This window comes from Leguminivora glycinivorella, chromosome 9, assembly GCF_023078275.1.
Source record: "Leguminivora glycinivorella isolate SPB_JAAS2020 chromosome 9, LegGlyc_1.1, whole genome shotgun sequence".
In the NCBI taxonomy this organism is placed as follows: Eukaryota; Metazoa; Arthropoda; class Insecta; order Lepidoptera; family Tortricidae; genus Leguminivora; species Leguminivora glycinivorella.
Genome location: NC_062979.1, coordinates 6660595 through 6676735, shown reverse-complemented (window position 1 = coordinate 6676735; position 16141 = coordinate 6660595). Strand labels below are relative to the sequence as shown.

Genomic DNA, 16141 nt, shown 5'->3' with positions numbered 1-16141 from the left:
GTAGATATTCTTACAAAAGTAAGGTATTCAAGTCCATGTAAGTATTTTATATGATGTCCACAAAGAACAGGCATAACATTCACCCAAAAAAGTCTTCCAAGTCATAAAAAAAACTTTTACGCCCATAGGTCCCGAACCCGAAGGAGCAAATTTTGCGGAGAATATTAAAGAGTCAAAGTTGAAGCTCCAGTAATTTGGCTACTATACATTAACAGTAATTAATGATCCGACAACGCTTTATGTGGCCTTGCGGCGTTGCCAAATTAATTACAGAAATAATAGGGAGTAAAGTAATACTACCAGCAGTAAAGATGGGGTGAGTGGACAGGGGAATTTAAATAATGAGCATGTTTTTGTTACAATTTGATTTCATACCAACTGAACACTTTAAAAGTGTGAAAAGTAATGCACAATGTGGAGTGTGGAGGTCTATATTTGTACAGTCAAAATCTTGTAAGCTTTTATTCACTTGGATTCCGATGAAGAGAAATGGTTGCAAACTTGTGTTATCTGTACAGATTTTCAAAGTCGCACACGGGTTGCCATAAAATAACATTAAGTGTGTTTTCACATTATCCGATCCGATATCGGATGTCGGAAGGATTTTAAAGGAAAAAATCAAAGATGGCGGCTTTAATGTATGGGATATCGGTCCTACATCCGATATCGGATCGGATAATGTGAAAACGCACTAATTTTACCTTTTTTCCGACGTTTCAGCGAGCAACATGGCCGAAACGTCGGAGAAAAGGTAAACAATGTTATTTTATAGCGTTCGACCATTGTGTGACTTTTAAATGTGTACAAAATACGAGAATTTAAAGTGTTGTGTTATACAGGTTCTTTATTTTAGGTAGTACTATGCAGTATTTTATTTAAGATTAAACTGTGCAACAAGACCAACCCCGAAACTATGAGAAAAGTGTTGGATACATTTTGGTTATGTCAACTCAATCCCTCAATATATTCAATGTGACTTTTTTTTTCGTGAAAGAAACTTAAAAACGTAAAACGTAGGTTCAGTAGAGCTAGAAGTAAAGTATAGGACACTTTAGTTTAACCCTATTTTCTCTTAAATTCTTTATTACGACTTCATACGAGAGTGTAAAACGTTTAATATGAAATATCGTTCCAGTTTTCCGTACCTACTTGTATGACCTGAAAAAGCTGTAATATCCCAAGGCGCCTTTAAAATATATCCTACATTTATTTATTTTCTTATCAAGCGGGTTACTCGTTTTCGAGTTATGCTTTTGGTAAGGTACATCGGGGCAAATCTCGACTGGGGGGCAATTGTAACTAATCCATTTTTCCCTTATTACACTATGATGTTTTTCCCTTATTACACTATGATGTTGAGTTCTACATGTATCCACTGAACACGCCTACCATATATAACCGGTGGACACTCTATTGAATAATGCAAACATTGTAAAACATGGAAAAAATGGACCAGTTAAAGCTTATTTTTGAAGGCAGTTTTATGGTATCAGTCCGAATATATGTAGTGAAAGAATTATCCTTTAACTCCTAACCATTGAGGAGTTGACCTTCCATCATCAGCTCAGCATAATCAGGGACGAATTTAAAAACTTCACAATAAACGACCCCCCTGCCCGTGTGATGAAGGGTTAAGAATTTTACCACCCCTCTTCCCGTGGGTGTTTAGAAGTCGACTATGGGATTTAGGCTGGCCACCTGTCATAGTTTAGTTTTCTTTCAAGCCTTAAATATATGCCAAGAGTACTGCACTGAAACTTGAGTAGTTTCATGTACCTCTTTATGGGATACAGGCGTTGATTGTATAGTATGTATGTATGTGCACAATTAACGAATGAGATGATCCATGACGATAGCTTAGTTTCCAAATTCAAAATGAAGCTTCGCTTTCTTACATTCGCTGTACGCGATGAGGGAAACACCTAATAATTCACGTCAAAACAGTTTTGATATAAAAATTGTAGGAGACTTGCCAAACAACGCTTGTGTAAAGTATCTACCGCTGGGAAATCTTAGGTCTTGCCTCGCTGAGCCAGACTCGTTTGCCCAAGGGGTGTGTTCATAAACGGTCAATGTGATACCAAACCCATGTTTAGGTACTCTTATACTTAAACGAGGATTTTGTACAGCCACCGGAATAAATAAGTGATGATTTCTGTACCTTGTCGCTTTTAATCATTTGACAACTTCGGATGACATTTCAAACAAGATGTTAATGTGACAAGATACAAAAATCATCAGTTAGGTATATGCCGGTGACTGTATAGGTGTTCCGGGGATCTCAGAAACGGTTTTTAGCGATTTTTTTTAATAAACATTGATACCTACTCGTATATCAGAAGCTAAAGACTTCAAGCAAAGCTTGGTCTGTGATTACACTTACGTCATCTGTTAGTGCTCACAGTGAAAGCTTATTAGCGTTACCAAATGATTTGGCGAATGTGGCACACTGACATTGAAACTTCTTCTTTTCTAACTTAAGAGCTGTGCTCTTGTCGGTGGAGCAATCTCCAACTCGTCCGGTCCTCTGCCAACTCATTTATCTTCTGGTACGACACGACCTGAACCTTTTCTTTAATTTGGGTGAAATAATTTCTCCTAGGCCTTCCTCTTCCCCTCTTTCCTTCTACTTTTCCTTCTACGATGTTTTTGAGAAACAGGTCGTGTCTTAGCAGATGTCCAACTAGTACGCCTCTTCTGTTTTCTATTGTCTTTAATATATTTCTTTTTTCTTTAATCCTATCTAGAAAATTAATTGAAAATACTCGACGATATTATATTTAAAATTTCCGAATGTACCTCCAAACGCGAGATGGGAGAAGCTACTTCAGTGTAAATAATATCATTTAAAATGCATTGTAAAATGTTTAATGGCTTGTGTGTTCCGTCTAATATTTCAACTGTTAACTTTATGAGCACGTCGAGCTTTAGGTTTTTGGGTATAAAGAATATTTTATGAGATTGGAGTCGACAGAAGTTAACTGTAACTATTTTTTTTTAAGTATTTTTTATTATTATTATGGATGAAGCATGTATTAGGTAAGAGCAGAGATAATAGAAGAACAGCCAATCGGTAATGTTTTCTGCGTCTGAATCAGTAGCGCGATATCCAGTGGGAAATTAAAAAAAAGTGGGCCTAAGAATTTGGCACATTTTCTTACTGACAACATAGGAGTGACCGACTATAATTGCGTACTTTTGATGTGAAAATAGTCTTAAGCGCTATACTTGTACGTAAGTATAACGTAAAGGTACAGTCGACCAAAAATGTGCTTTACCAGTTTTACCACCCAACGCACCCGTTGGGTGGTAAAACTGGTAAAGCCACTGGTAAACTGGTAAACCTCACCAGGTTCGTTTAAACGTCATGAGACAACAAGGTCGATTTCCGCTTGCAATAATATTATGTCAGTGACAATCGCTCTGTCTATATATGATGTTTACGTCATGCCATGTGTCAAGTCAACCTTAGAAATCATTAGAGCTCACAGAAACTTTTGTAAAAACTAGTAGACCACTTTCTTGGCCGACTGTACCAGTTGTCAACTTTTTTATTATTATTATGAATGGGCTTACTCTTGACCACAGACTAGCCAAAGGCAAAGACATGGCCTACAATGGAGTGAGCTCGCCCAGAAGATGCCTGTTCACCCTTGATTTGAAAGTGCCTTAACCACGCATCCCGAAATCCCCGAATACATTTCTGACCCTGTACGCGAATGGCATTTCTGCGACGCGAAACGAAAATAAAATGCCACGAAAGGTAGTCTGGCTCTGTCACGCCAATACGCAAGAGCGATATAGATAGATAATGTCTGGTCTCGTATCGTTTCGTGAGCGTTTGTGCATTCAGCTACGCACGCAGGCATAAGAGGAACCAATCGGGAACGTTGTCTCGCTCACACTATATCACGACTATTTATGAGGTTAACATACCATTTGGTAACTTGTAAGTGCCTTGGCCACTCATCCCCAGTATATCCCATGTACCAGTATAAGAGGAACCAGTGGGGAACGTCTTTTCAGTTCGCTTCACCCGCGGGATGTCCAGTGTGACTGTTCTGAAAAGATACAACTGTGTCAATATACTTAAAAATAATGTTCTATCAGCTGCAAAAGTGCATGGTGAATTTATCAATTAATTCATTCATAATTTTTGACGACCGGTCTGGCGCAGTCGGTAGTGACCCTGCCTGCTACGCCGCGGTCCCGGGTTCGAATCCCGGTAAGGTCATTTATTTGTGTGATGAACACATAGATATTTGTTCCTCAGTCATGGATGTTTTCTATGTATATAAGTATTTATATATTATATATATCGTGGTCTGAGTACCTGCAACACAAGCCTTCTTGAGCTTACCGTGGGCCTCAGTCAATCTGTGTAAGAATGTCCTATAATATTTATTTATTTATTTATTTATTATTATATCCATGTCTTTATAATCTATCTACTTAAATTACACTTGAAATAGTAGCTCTTGTTATTCGATTTATTTAAAATTAACGAAAAATCGTTAAAATATATGTTTGTTTACATGTCATTTTTTGACATTGTCCACTTCAAGTTCACATGGTAGTGGGCGTAATTGTCGTGCACGTAGCCAATACTGTTGCACGTTCTATCCGAAGTGGCAATCTTTGACGCTATGTTTCGATCAAAACGCAGTCTGTCTCTGTCGCGCCAATAGAAGAGCGATAGGGAGAGTTATCTACGATACGCTTACGAAGCGTAAGTAATTAAATAAATAAATAAATATTATAGGACATTCTTACACAGATTGACTGAGGCCCACGGTAAGCTCAAGAAGGCTTGTGTTGTGGGTACTCAGACAACGATATATATAATATTTATAAATACTTATATACGTAGAAAACATCCATGACTCAGGAACAAATATCTGTGCTCATCACACAAATAAATGCCCTTACCGGGATTCGAACCCGGGACCGCGGCGCAGCAAGCAGGGTCACTACCGACTGCGCCAGACCGGTCGTCATAATTAATTGTGACGTTGGCTAGGTACCTGAGGCCGTATATCATCTGTCATCTGCCAGGGAAATATTACAGCACTATAAATATTAGTACAGAATAAATAATTAAACATAAAACAAAAAGGCTGTTAATAAAGGACTTCTATCCATTGTTTCTTTATGTCTGTCTTTGCATGTATGCAGGGGTAATACCGATTAAAAATCCTCTCACGTAATTAATGGACATGCCCTAAGTAATTAGGAAATGTCACTAAAACTCACATCTGCTTCGTGCTAATGTAAACGGTAGCGTCTCTATTTCAGAACTCATCAAAAATTTACATCGAACTGTGACGTCACTCTGTTGGTTTAGTGAAGCACTTTCATTTGCCTAGAATCCATGTATTAATAATTAGACTTTAGCTTCGATGGATAAAATATATATGTTTGCAATAAATAAATAAATAATAAATAAATAAATAAATAGTCTGGCAGTGATATTTATCAACTCTTATCATTGTTTTCTAACACTCACACTGTCATTGAAAAAAAATATAAAGAAAGTGCTGCCTTGTATCGTAAAAATGATCATCAGACCAAACTAGCAAACAATTGTGCAGATATAAACGTTTAGAGCCCGAGCCGCCAGGCAGGCAAGCGTGGTCGCGTGATTAAGACGATACGGTAGGAGTCAATTCTCCATACAAACGCTCTCGACTATTTCCTCCCTGGTTTTTGAAGATAGAGAATAGTACATTTCGATACAAGTGCGTAAAAAAGGAAGTTCGAAACGAGTGGCGATAAATTAAAACACGACCGAAGGGAGTGTTTTAAATCGACACGAGTTACGAATTCCCTTTTCGCAAGTGTATCGAACGACGTTTTTCAGTACAGATGGACCTCCGAAGTTTCGACCTGCCATATAATGAACCACTTCTCGCACTAGTGCGTAAAAAAAACACCATCTGTACTGAAAATGATTTTTTCAACACAGATTGTTATTGTTTTTATTTGTGTCGGACCGTTTTAATTTTTTTATATTCTGCTTTTTAAAGACTCTAGAGCCAATCAAAAATTTCCAAAAACGGTCTTTTTCATTGAGGCGCAAAAAAAGGTGTGATACTCAAGATTGGTAACAATTAACCAAAAAAGCTAAACGGTCCGACATAGATTATTTAATTGTTATTCAGATTCTCAAATTTCGTTCCGATTGATTAAGTTTTGAAGGAGGAAAGAGTCGATAGCGGAACCTCGATTTTAAAGATTTTTTTGAAATATATTTTGACTGAGTTGTTCTTAATAGACAATTTTTTTTCGATAAATCTAGTTAATAACACTTGTATATTTAACTAAAATTCCCAAGTTGAAAGGGGGGCTCCTTTTCATTTTAGCATTTTCGTTACCGTATCCTCTTAACGATATAATGTCAGCCCGTCGTTTTCGCACTATTTGTAAGTGCGATAGGGACGCACCAATGTGATAAAGTTTATCGAACTATTTAATTTATCAAGGAAAACTTTGGGATAATGTAAAGTTCGTATTTGTACAATGTCTGCATACACCGTGTTTTTATTGAATTCCCTTAACTTAAAGGAAAGGTTCTTTTGATGAAATACAATTAATTTATCTAAGAAACTAGCGTCTTAACTCTTACGGTTACCGAGTTATTAAAAAATAAAAATATCTAATTACTGAACACGTGTGTGACAGCCTTTACCACATCCTAATGTTATTTGTTTTGACATGGCCGTCAATCACTTGACACTAACTTGAATGTTATCCTTAAAGGTTTCTCACACTGATAAATTTATTTCGATGGCGAAGTGCCATGAACTCAACTAAGTACGAAAACCTAAGTACATAGTTGGGAGTTCATGGTACTTCACCGTCGATTTATTATGTATGAAAACGATGAAAATTTTTTTTTGCTAATTTAACTAAAAGTGATATACAGGGTGGTTCCTGATAATGAACCTAACAACGTGTCGAATTAACGGAAAACAAAAAAAAAACACCGTGTATAGCTAAGTTTGGCCTGTCGGTCATTTTTTTTGCTACGAGGTTTTTCTCTCCCGTCGGAATTTTATAACAGACTTCCTAAAAATAATATCAATTACTTACTTGCATTCGTCTCTGTGAGCTTCTGAGAATTTCCTCATGAGGAGCTCCCACTGCGACACTCGTTTTTCGGAACTAATGAAATTGAATTTATTTAATACGTTTTCATAGTAAAACGGTCGACTAAGAAGGATGTACAATTGTGTCTTCATTTAACCCTTCGTCTGTGTGTGTCAAAAAAATGTCATAAAAAAATTAACTTTGATGTACATTTTTAAAGTCCAACGCCTTATGTTAGGATCCTTATCAAACACAGACGAAGGGTTAATAATGAAAACGAAAAGTATAATATTCAAATTTTAATTGTGACAAATCACGCTGTGGGCTGTGGCTTGTGTGGACGACGGTCACGCGATAGTTGCAGTCGCGTTGCATCGCATCGTGTATCATCGTCTCATTCATAGAGTTCATAGACGTCGTCGACTTAAGCCTGAAAACCGTGTGGAGCCCCACACGATTTTCATCGATTTTTGACAAGTCATGAGTTGAAACTCATAAATTTGATCTACAGATAGAATTATAAGACCAACGGCCATCGATTTTTCAATTTTTAGGGTTCCGTTATCAACTAGGAACCCTTATAGTTTCGCCATGTCTGTCTGTCCGTCGTCCGTCCGTCCGTCCGTCCGTCCGTCCGCGGATAATCTCAGTAACCGTTAGCACTAGAAAGCTGAAATTTGGTACCAATATGTATATCAATCACGCCAACAAAGTGCAAAAATAAAAAATGGAAAAAAATGTTTTATTAGGGTACCTCCCCCTACATGTAAAGTGGGGGCTGATATTTTTTTTCATTCCAACCCCAACGTGTGATATATTATTGGATAGGTATTTAAAAATGAATAAGGGTTTACTAAGATCGTTTTTTGATAATATAAATATTTTTGGAAATAATCACTCCTAAAGGAAAAAAAGTGCGTCCCCCCCCTCTAACTTTTAAACCATATGTTTAAAAAATATGAAAAAAATCACAAAAGTAGAACTTTATAAAGACTTTCTAGGAAAATTATTTTGAACTTGATAGGTTCAGTAGTTTTTGAGAAAAATACGGAAAACTACGGAACCCTACACTGAGCGTGGCTCGACACGCTCTTGGCCGGTTTTTTTATCTCTATTCGTAAGAGCCATATTTTGAATGTATACTTATTATTTTATGATTTTTTAAATCATGATCTAAAAAAACACTTTTATCGAAATTTCTTTTAGTTAAGAGTGTTACATACATGCAATCGACATGTTTGGATTTACCTTTGACTTTTCTAAAAATTAAAGAGACTTTTTAATTTTAAACTAATGAATACAAAAGTTATGACCAAGAAACCAGTTTTTGACCCTAAAATTGTACTTTGATGCCAAATATCACAGAAACTCTGAAGTATTTTGTTTAAATACGATGCTGTTAATATGATAGGCTTTCAAATCGAAGGTCATTGGCGCAGGGAACGCCTAAGACTCTTCCACTGAGATTGAAGGTTCGATTTCGTGGTTCCGCGTCGGGTCGCATCGCCGTCGCGCGACCGTCGTCCGTCCACGCAAACCACGGCGTTAGTGCGTTTTCACATTATCCGATCCGATATCGGATGCCGGACCGATATCCCATACATTGAAGCCGCTATCTTTGATTTTTGCCTTTGAAATCCTTCCGACGTCCGGTATCGGATAGGATAATGTGAAAACGGACTAACCCGGCGTTACGACACGGGATTACGGCGGTCGTATATTATATTTCAAACAATATCAATCTGACAAACTACCTTGCAAGAGACGTCTTTAATGGATCACCACCATCCGGTGCACACGCAGTCTTCTGCAAAATAACCATGAATACATTTTCGGGCCCCATAGCCGAATGGCATTTCTCCGACGCGAAACGAAAACGAAACGCCGCGAAAGCTTGTCTGGCTCTGTCGCACCAATATGCAAGAGCGATAGAGATAGATATCTACTAGCGTTTCGTTTCGTGAGCGTTTGTGCCATTCAGCTACGCACCCTGAGATAAATAATGAATACGGTATTTCACTGAAAGCTCTCGTCAACCACAATAGGCCAAGGAGCCAAGGAGTAGAATGCCCTGCCTGAGTCTGTGTTTCCGCACGAGTACAATCCAGGTCTCTTTAAAGCAAGAGTAAATAGGTATCTCATAGGTAAGCGTGCTCCACCGTAGACCGCATCATCACTTACCATCAGGTGTGATCGTGGTCAAACGTCTACCTATCCATACTAAGAAAAAAAAAAGGCCTAGCAGAAATGATAATCGTTGCCGCTAGACTCCGATCGAAACGTAGTCTGGCTCTGTTGCGCCATTACGGAAGAGCTACAAATATAGCTCAGCAAATCTCGATAAGTTTGTACATTTGGATCACGTCTCCGATTTGGATAACGTCCTCCCGTCGTCTGAGTTTTGGGTAACGGCCTCCAAAATGTCCTAAGTTGATTGTATGAAACTTTCCTTTTTTGTTACCGAAAATGTATAGAAATCTGTTAACAAAAAAGGAAGGTTTCATACAAACTACATAGGACATTTTGGGAAACCTAGTGGATCTTGCTCAGCATCATGGATTCTATCAGCCTACCAATTTTTATCAAAATCGGAGACGTGATCCAGATGTACAAACTTTTCCAGAATTGCACAGCTACGATAGCGATATTACCGTAAGCGTTTGTGAATTTGGTTACGTACCCTGAAGGTCCTGGCATATTGTCTCCGGTATGGGCGGTATGATATGCCGACAATCCCGACATGTCTATATAGCATGGATTAGTACGGAAACATGGAAGAATTCACATCGGCAGGACTCGGACCTGCGATCTATAGCTTTGCCGGAGCCATCGCTCTCACCAACTGAGCCAAGTACGCTAAGGCTACGTACGCTGGATAAATTCGTACACATCCAGCAGACCTCCGTGGCTCAGTTGGTGAGAGAAATGGCTCTGGCAAAGGAGGTGTGAATTTTTTCATTTTTCCTTTAGTTTAAAAATAATGTAGCATCGCTCGCAGACGTTTCTGCATGCTCAAAACTAATTTAGTACGGAAATTCGCAAAAGTTGTTAACAAAAATTAACTCACTGTCAGTTTTGTGACGTTAATTAAGCATAACATTTCTATAAAAATATTGTTTTTGTGTTAATAATAACATAAACTTTAAGGGATAATCTACATTCAGAATGTGAAAAAAGTAAATTTTTAGCAGATTTTATGTTATTTGTCGTCACAAAACGAACAGTGAGTTAATTTTTGTTAACAACTTTCGCTAACTGGGGTGTCCCAAATTCTGAAAATGCCCGTACAATTATCCAAACCCTTTATATAACTATATTTATTTATGCATAGTCTGATAAGTGCATCTAATATCATAATGCCTCATACATAATGCTAAAGCTGAGTTGGCAGTCCCATTTGCAATGGCTGCCGAATCGATCAGTCATCTTTGCATAATTGATTGACATGATAAATCCATCAAGCAGTGACTCTACGACGGGTTTTTAGCGTCATTTATAGATTACTAGCCTTTGCCCGCGGCTACGCTCGCGTTAAATTCGAACATTGCCGAATGCTCCTTACAAACTTCCACCCCCTATTCTATGGAAGTGGGGGGATATTTTTTATTTATTTATTGAAAACAAAGATTACAGTTATACAGTTTCTAGTTTTTTCGCCAAACTTACCTTTAACGGCGAAATGAAGCACTCATTTTCAAAGTTAGTACCTTAAATTATATTAAAAGACTTATTCTAGTGTTAATAGATAAATCTTATCAATTACTAATGGCGCTTTTCACTAACGCTTTAAAAACCTGAATTAGCCAAAAAATCGTTGTCCCTATCTGTCATGTTGACTTATGTATATGCGAGAAAGTGTAACTATTTTAAAAATGCGAGGGTAATTTTTTCATTCATTTTCATTATAAAGAGACAAAAAGTAGCCTATGTCACTGTTTATTCCTTCAACTATCTCCACTTAAAAAATCAAGTCAATACGTCGCTCCGTTTCGCCGTTAAAGATGGACAAACAAACAGACACACACACTTTCCCATTTATAATATTAGTATGGATGTTACTTGATAGCGCCAGCAGCACGAAAAATTTCAGTTATTTTTCGTTCTAGCAAGTAACTGAGGAGAGTATAACCGCCCCGAGCACTCTTGTCTGAGAACAAGTGTCCTAAATGACTCGAACCATGTCACAACAGTCTCACAGCTCAAAAACTGCTGAACGGATTTCATGCGGTTATCACTTTATCAATAGAGTATTCATTGACGAGATATAATTTAATTTGTCAAGGTTTACCTCTGTAAAATACCATTATCTAGATCGCGGCAGTGGACACCCGTCCGCTGAAGCGACCCATAATTTGTTTCCAGCTTAACCCGTGTAAAGCTGAAGTGGGTTGAAAGTTCTACTTGTGGCGTTATCTGGGTAAAGGGAACTTATTGTCGGTGGCGCTTACGTCCTGCGGCGACGTATTTGTATCCAAACATCGCCCAAAACGCCGTAAGTGCCATCGACAATAAGGTCCCTTTACCTAAATAACGCCACAGTTATACTTATAGATTACGACGAAATCCACTTATAAGGGCGTAAATGTATACATGTTGTGTTGTATGTGTACATGTTGTGTTTAAAGGCCTGAACCATTACCATCTCGTGATGAAACACAAATGTTTGGATTACAGAGTGCTCAGACAAAGGCCTAATTAGTGTAATTTCCCTATTCAGAAGGCGGGTTATACAGGGTGTCCCAAGACTATGGGACATGAACGTAAAGTACCTTAAATATCGTAGATAGGGTATTTTGCTAAAAGAAGACTTTATTTTATTTTTAAAATTAAGTAAAACTGCAATCATAGATTTTTAAATAATTACATGGTTAAACCGGGAATCAAACTCGCTACACGAGAAAAAAAAAACATCCTGTAATTTTGTCATACCGATCGATAGGTTTCATCATAAGGATTATTTTTCTCTAAATAACATAGTGTCGGACATAAAAAGAAGACCATGAATTTTAACATTTTACGTGGCATACTCCTTAGCCTTAAATTTTGTCCATACAATATTTCCAAAAAAAATTTAAAATTTTTGAATGCAGTTTTGCCAAGTTTTAAAAATAAAATAAAGTCTTCTTTCAGCAACATATCCTATCTGTGATATTTTAGGTACTTTCCCTTCATGTCCCATGGTCTTGGGACACCCTGTATATTACATAGTGTAGTTTACATCCGATCATTAGTTAATCTGTTATGAGAACTTGATATAATAAGTGAGGAAATTGTTACCACAGTCATTATATAATTATTATTTGTATTCGAAGCTATACTCTGTCAAACAAGTATGTCAGTAAATAAGAACAAAGAAAACTATATTCATCCTTTTCTTTAGGGTGCAAGAGAAAAGGTTACCTATAGTTTTCTTAGTTCTTATTTACTGACAAACTTGTGTGACAGAATATATTAATATTTTTAGGTATATTGGTAAATTAGAGGAGCTCAGAGAGATGGTTTTTGTACTTAGGTACCTAATTAAAAGTGTGTTAGATGATGATACAATTGATATCTTGCTACCTATGAAGATTTAGGCCGGCAACAGATAGTCTGAAAAATTCATAATCTGAAAAAAGATTTGTATGTTAACTGACACTGACAGATCTGTCGGTTAACATACAAATCTTTTTTTAGATTACGAATTTTTAGTGTTGAGTTCCTCACTCGTGAGGCACCTCATTTGTACCACTCATATTGTTAATTTGTCGCAGTACTTCACACGGCAAAAATGTATTGCATCACACTTCAACTCACCGCACCTCATTTTACTCGCTTGTGACAGTCGCAACACAAACACCTCACGCCTCACAAAGCATTCACGTACTTCAAATGTCACAAAAACGTCAAAACTCATCATCCACACGCGCGCCTCGCGGCCCTCAAATACTCGCTCGCAACAGTAGCAACACAAACACCTCATTCCTCACAGATCATGCACATACTTCAAATGTCACAAAACGTCAAAAACTCATCATCCACTCGCGCGCCTCGCGGCAGACGCGGCCCTCAAACTCCGTCGCGAGAGTCGACACCTCAAATGAAGTGATCAACCACACGTTCAGTTATCGAACTACAGACCTTATGGCCGGGACAAAAGGTCCACCGATAAAATAAAATGTATCGTTTGACTCGTTTGTACCGGAAATCGCTTTGTACCGGAAAGACAGAAGAGGCACTGTGACAACAACACTTCAAAAATCCTTTCAAAGTGAAACAGATAGTTACGTTTACCATAAGAGGGAGTGAGACAGACACACGCGGGCTTCAAATTTGCCTCACCAAAAATACGTTACACATGACTCGAAAGAAAACAATCTTATGCGCCGCAAGTTTTCATACATTTTACGCCTTTTTGATCCCAGGATAGTTAACTTGCTCGCAAAAATCGCGCGAAAAATCAGACGATTTCGCGTGAACCACATCTTTTGTCTCTGTCGCATTTGTGAAGTCATGAATAAATGCAGCTGAGATGCAAAATGTTGTTTTTCGCGGCAGGTCTTCATTTTTGAATTTTTTGATAGCTATTATTGTGCTAACACAATGACCAGTATAACGTGATCTACCGCAGCAATAGAGTTTGTATGGCTATTGTTATGTGTAATCAGGGAGCTCTCTTAGACTGGACGTTGAAATGGTAACTCAAGTGTTTTGAATATTCGGAATACCAAGCATACCAACACAGAGGGCCAACCACTGAGAAGATGCGTTTACGAAGCTTGCTTAAAAACAATTACAAGATTACTGACCGAAATATAATATAAATTATGTGAAGCATGGTAGTTTAATTAAGTATTTAATCAGTAATAGAAAGAATAATTCATTTCTTAATTCAATAGAATGATAAATAAATCCGACACGAAACGTAATTCACAGGCGGTTGACGTTGACAGTAATGACAGTTTACAGAAGAAAAGTTAGTTTGTACGTACTTAGTTGCATTAGCAATATTTGCATAAAGTTTAGTTTTGTCCTACAGTGATAATACTAATAAATGAGCCAAAATGTAATAATGGTGACAACTTTTACACAATCAAATATACCTGTGATTCTGCCTTAGTGTCATTTGTGTGCAAAAAAATAGTGAAACTGAACTGAAAAGACTTACCGGCGTCGCGAATGTTGATGGTGTTTTTAATTACTATCATATTGCTTTTAAAACACATGGAGTGGTAGGTTTGTTATTTTTATGTAAAAGTGGTACTAATTATAAAACAATACGAACTTTAGTTTGTTTTAAAACATGCAGTTTTATGGTAACTATGCTAATCAAAGTATGTTATTATTAAGCTGTTAATAATATGAAACCACTGTAATTTGTAGCAGTAATTTAAATGGAACAAACTGTAAATAATATTATTCAATGGCAAAATTAGACCCAGTTCCATAAAAACATCAAATTAAGTTGTTATGCAGGCCTCTATGACAGTCCTTGAAATATTTTTAATTTTATCTATTTTCTCTTGTTAAATGTTCAAGTACTCATTATGACTAATGAAATTTAGTATGTATAAAGGATATTTACCTAGTACACAACTACACATACTAGTTTTTGTTGCCGATGGATTTTGTCAAACAGCCGATGCTAGAAATTATATATATATACAGATCAGTACCTCACCTCATTTGAAGTAAGACATTGTAACACCTCATTTTTGGAAATGAGGTACTCATACAAACTCATTTGAAATTGATGTCCTACCCATCACTTTTTAGAAAAAACTATTGTATGCAACGGTGTTTAACTGAGTCAAAAAATACTCCTGGATATTGAAGCATACCTAAGCCTTGAACATAACAATAAAATATTGTATAGACTTCCTGCTTTTCCTTGTAAAACCTTCAAAGCCATAAACCTTAGAAAGGGAGATTTCTCTGGTCCAGAATAAACAGGGTTTGTCATTCACGGCGCGCGGTCACGGTCAAAACGTACGTGCATGCATTGTGTAGCATCTTGGTGAAATTCTAGTAGCTTGCTTTGAATGAGTGAGTCGATATCATAAATTTATGAACCAAAGATAAACCCATAAAGGGAACCCATATCCAACCCATATTATGCCCAATCCAAGATGATATTGAAGCATCACTTTTTAATAGAAAGCATAGTCTTCATTATCCTTTGAATTTTATACGATTTGATGTCATACTAACTGTAGCTTCCTCTTACTTTGAATTTAGTTTTTTTTCGAGTTTTTTTACACAAAGAACTTTATAAATTTTATTATTTTGTTCTCCAAGATCTTGAATTATTTTTAAGTTTTGTCCCCCTCGGAAAAAGTCTAGATCCGGCACTGGACCAGGATATATTGGTTCTTGAGAACTAGACTCTGCGGTCACTGATTCAATGGGAAATCATATCTTATTCTAAAACAGCGTATCTTCATAATAGTTACTACTTGATTGCGTCATTTTAAAGGAAACGTTGAAACAGAGAAACCTAGTGTAAGGAAGTAGGGCTTTAGGATGTGGTTTAATATACATTTAATTTTGCGGTCTAGTAGTATGTATTGTACCTAGTTGGATATTAGCAGCATACTTACGTTACTGTCCATGTTTTCGCTCTGTTGTAAGATTTATATTCACAAGTTGACTGGCTTGTAACAGCTGTAACAGAATAAGAATGTGCCATTGCAATAAAAAGTGTTTTAATTAACGCCGTGTCTTGCGTGGGCGACGGTCGCGCGACCGTCGCCGTCGCGTCTCATACTTCCATATCGATAAGGTTTGATTTCGTATGCGTCGCATCGCCGTCGCGCGACCATCGCGCGACCGTCGCCCACGCAAGACACGGCGTAAGACTAACCAGAAATATAAGACTACTAGATTTTGCCCGCGGCTTCACTGGCATTAAATTCGAAGGATTCAATCTAAGGGCTGGAGTATCCGCAGTCAGAATCGAATTACTTATGATAGGCAAAGCACCTAATTATACAGGAACATAAGGGCATGGTATAAGCATGGTATTTTGTTTTGTCATCATCATTTCATCCGTTAATCGCTCACTGCTAAGCAA

General features: G+C 37.4%; 1 protein-coding gene across 1 annotated transcript in view; it reads right to left on the bottom strand.

Annotated features, from left to right (window-relative positions):
• The window catches only part of LOC125229493 (MORN repeat-containing protein 5-like), a 29469-nt gene that overhangs the window by 12503 nt on the left and 825 nt on the right, over positions 1-16141 (bottom strand). Inside the window, exons 2-5 of the mRNA XM_048134341.1 lie at positions 15669-15732; positions 8844-8896; positions 7093-7164; positions 3937-4061 (exon numbers count right to left, since the gene is read on the bottom strand). Of these exons, the coding sequence (XP_047990298.1) occupies positions 3937-4061; positions 7093-7164; positions 8844-8896; positions 15669-15680 (262 nt within the window). The 5' untranslated portion in view covers positions 15681-15732. The remainder of the gene's footprint in view (positions 1-3936; positions 4062-7092; positions 7165-8843; positions 8897-15668; positions 15733-16141) is intronic.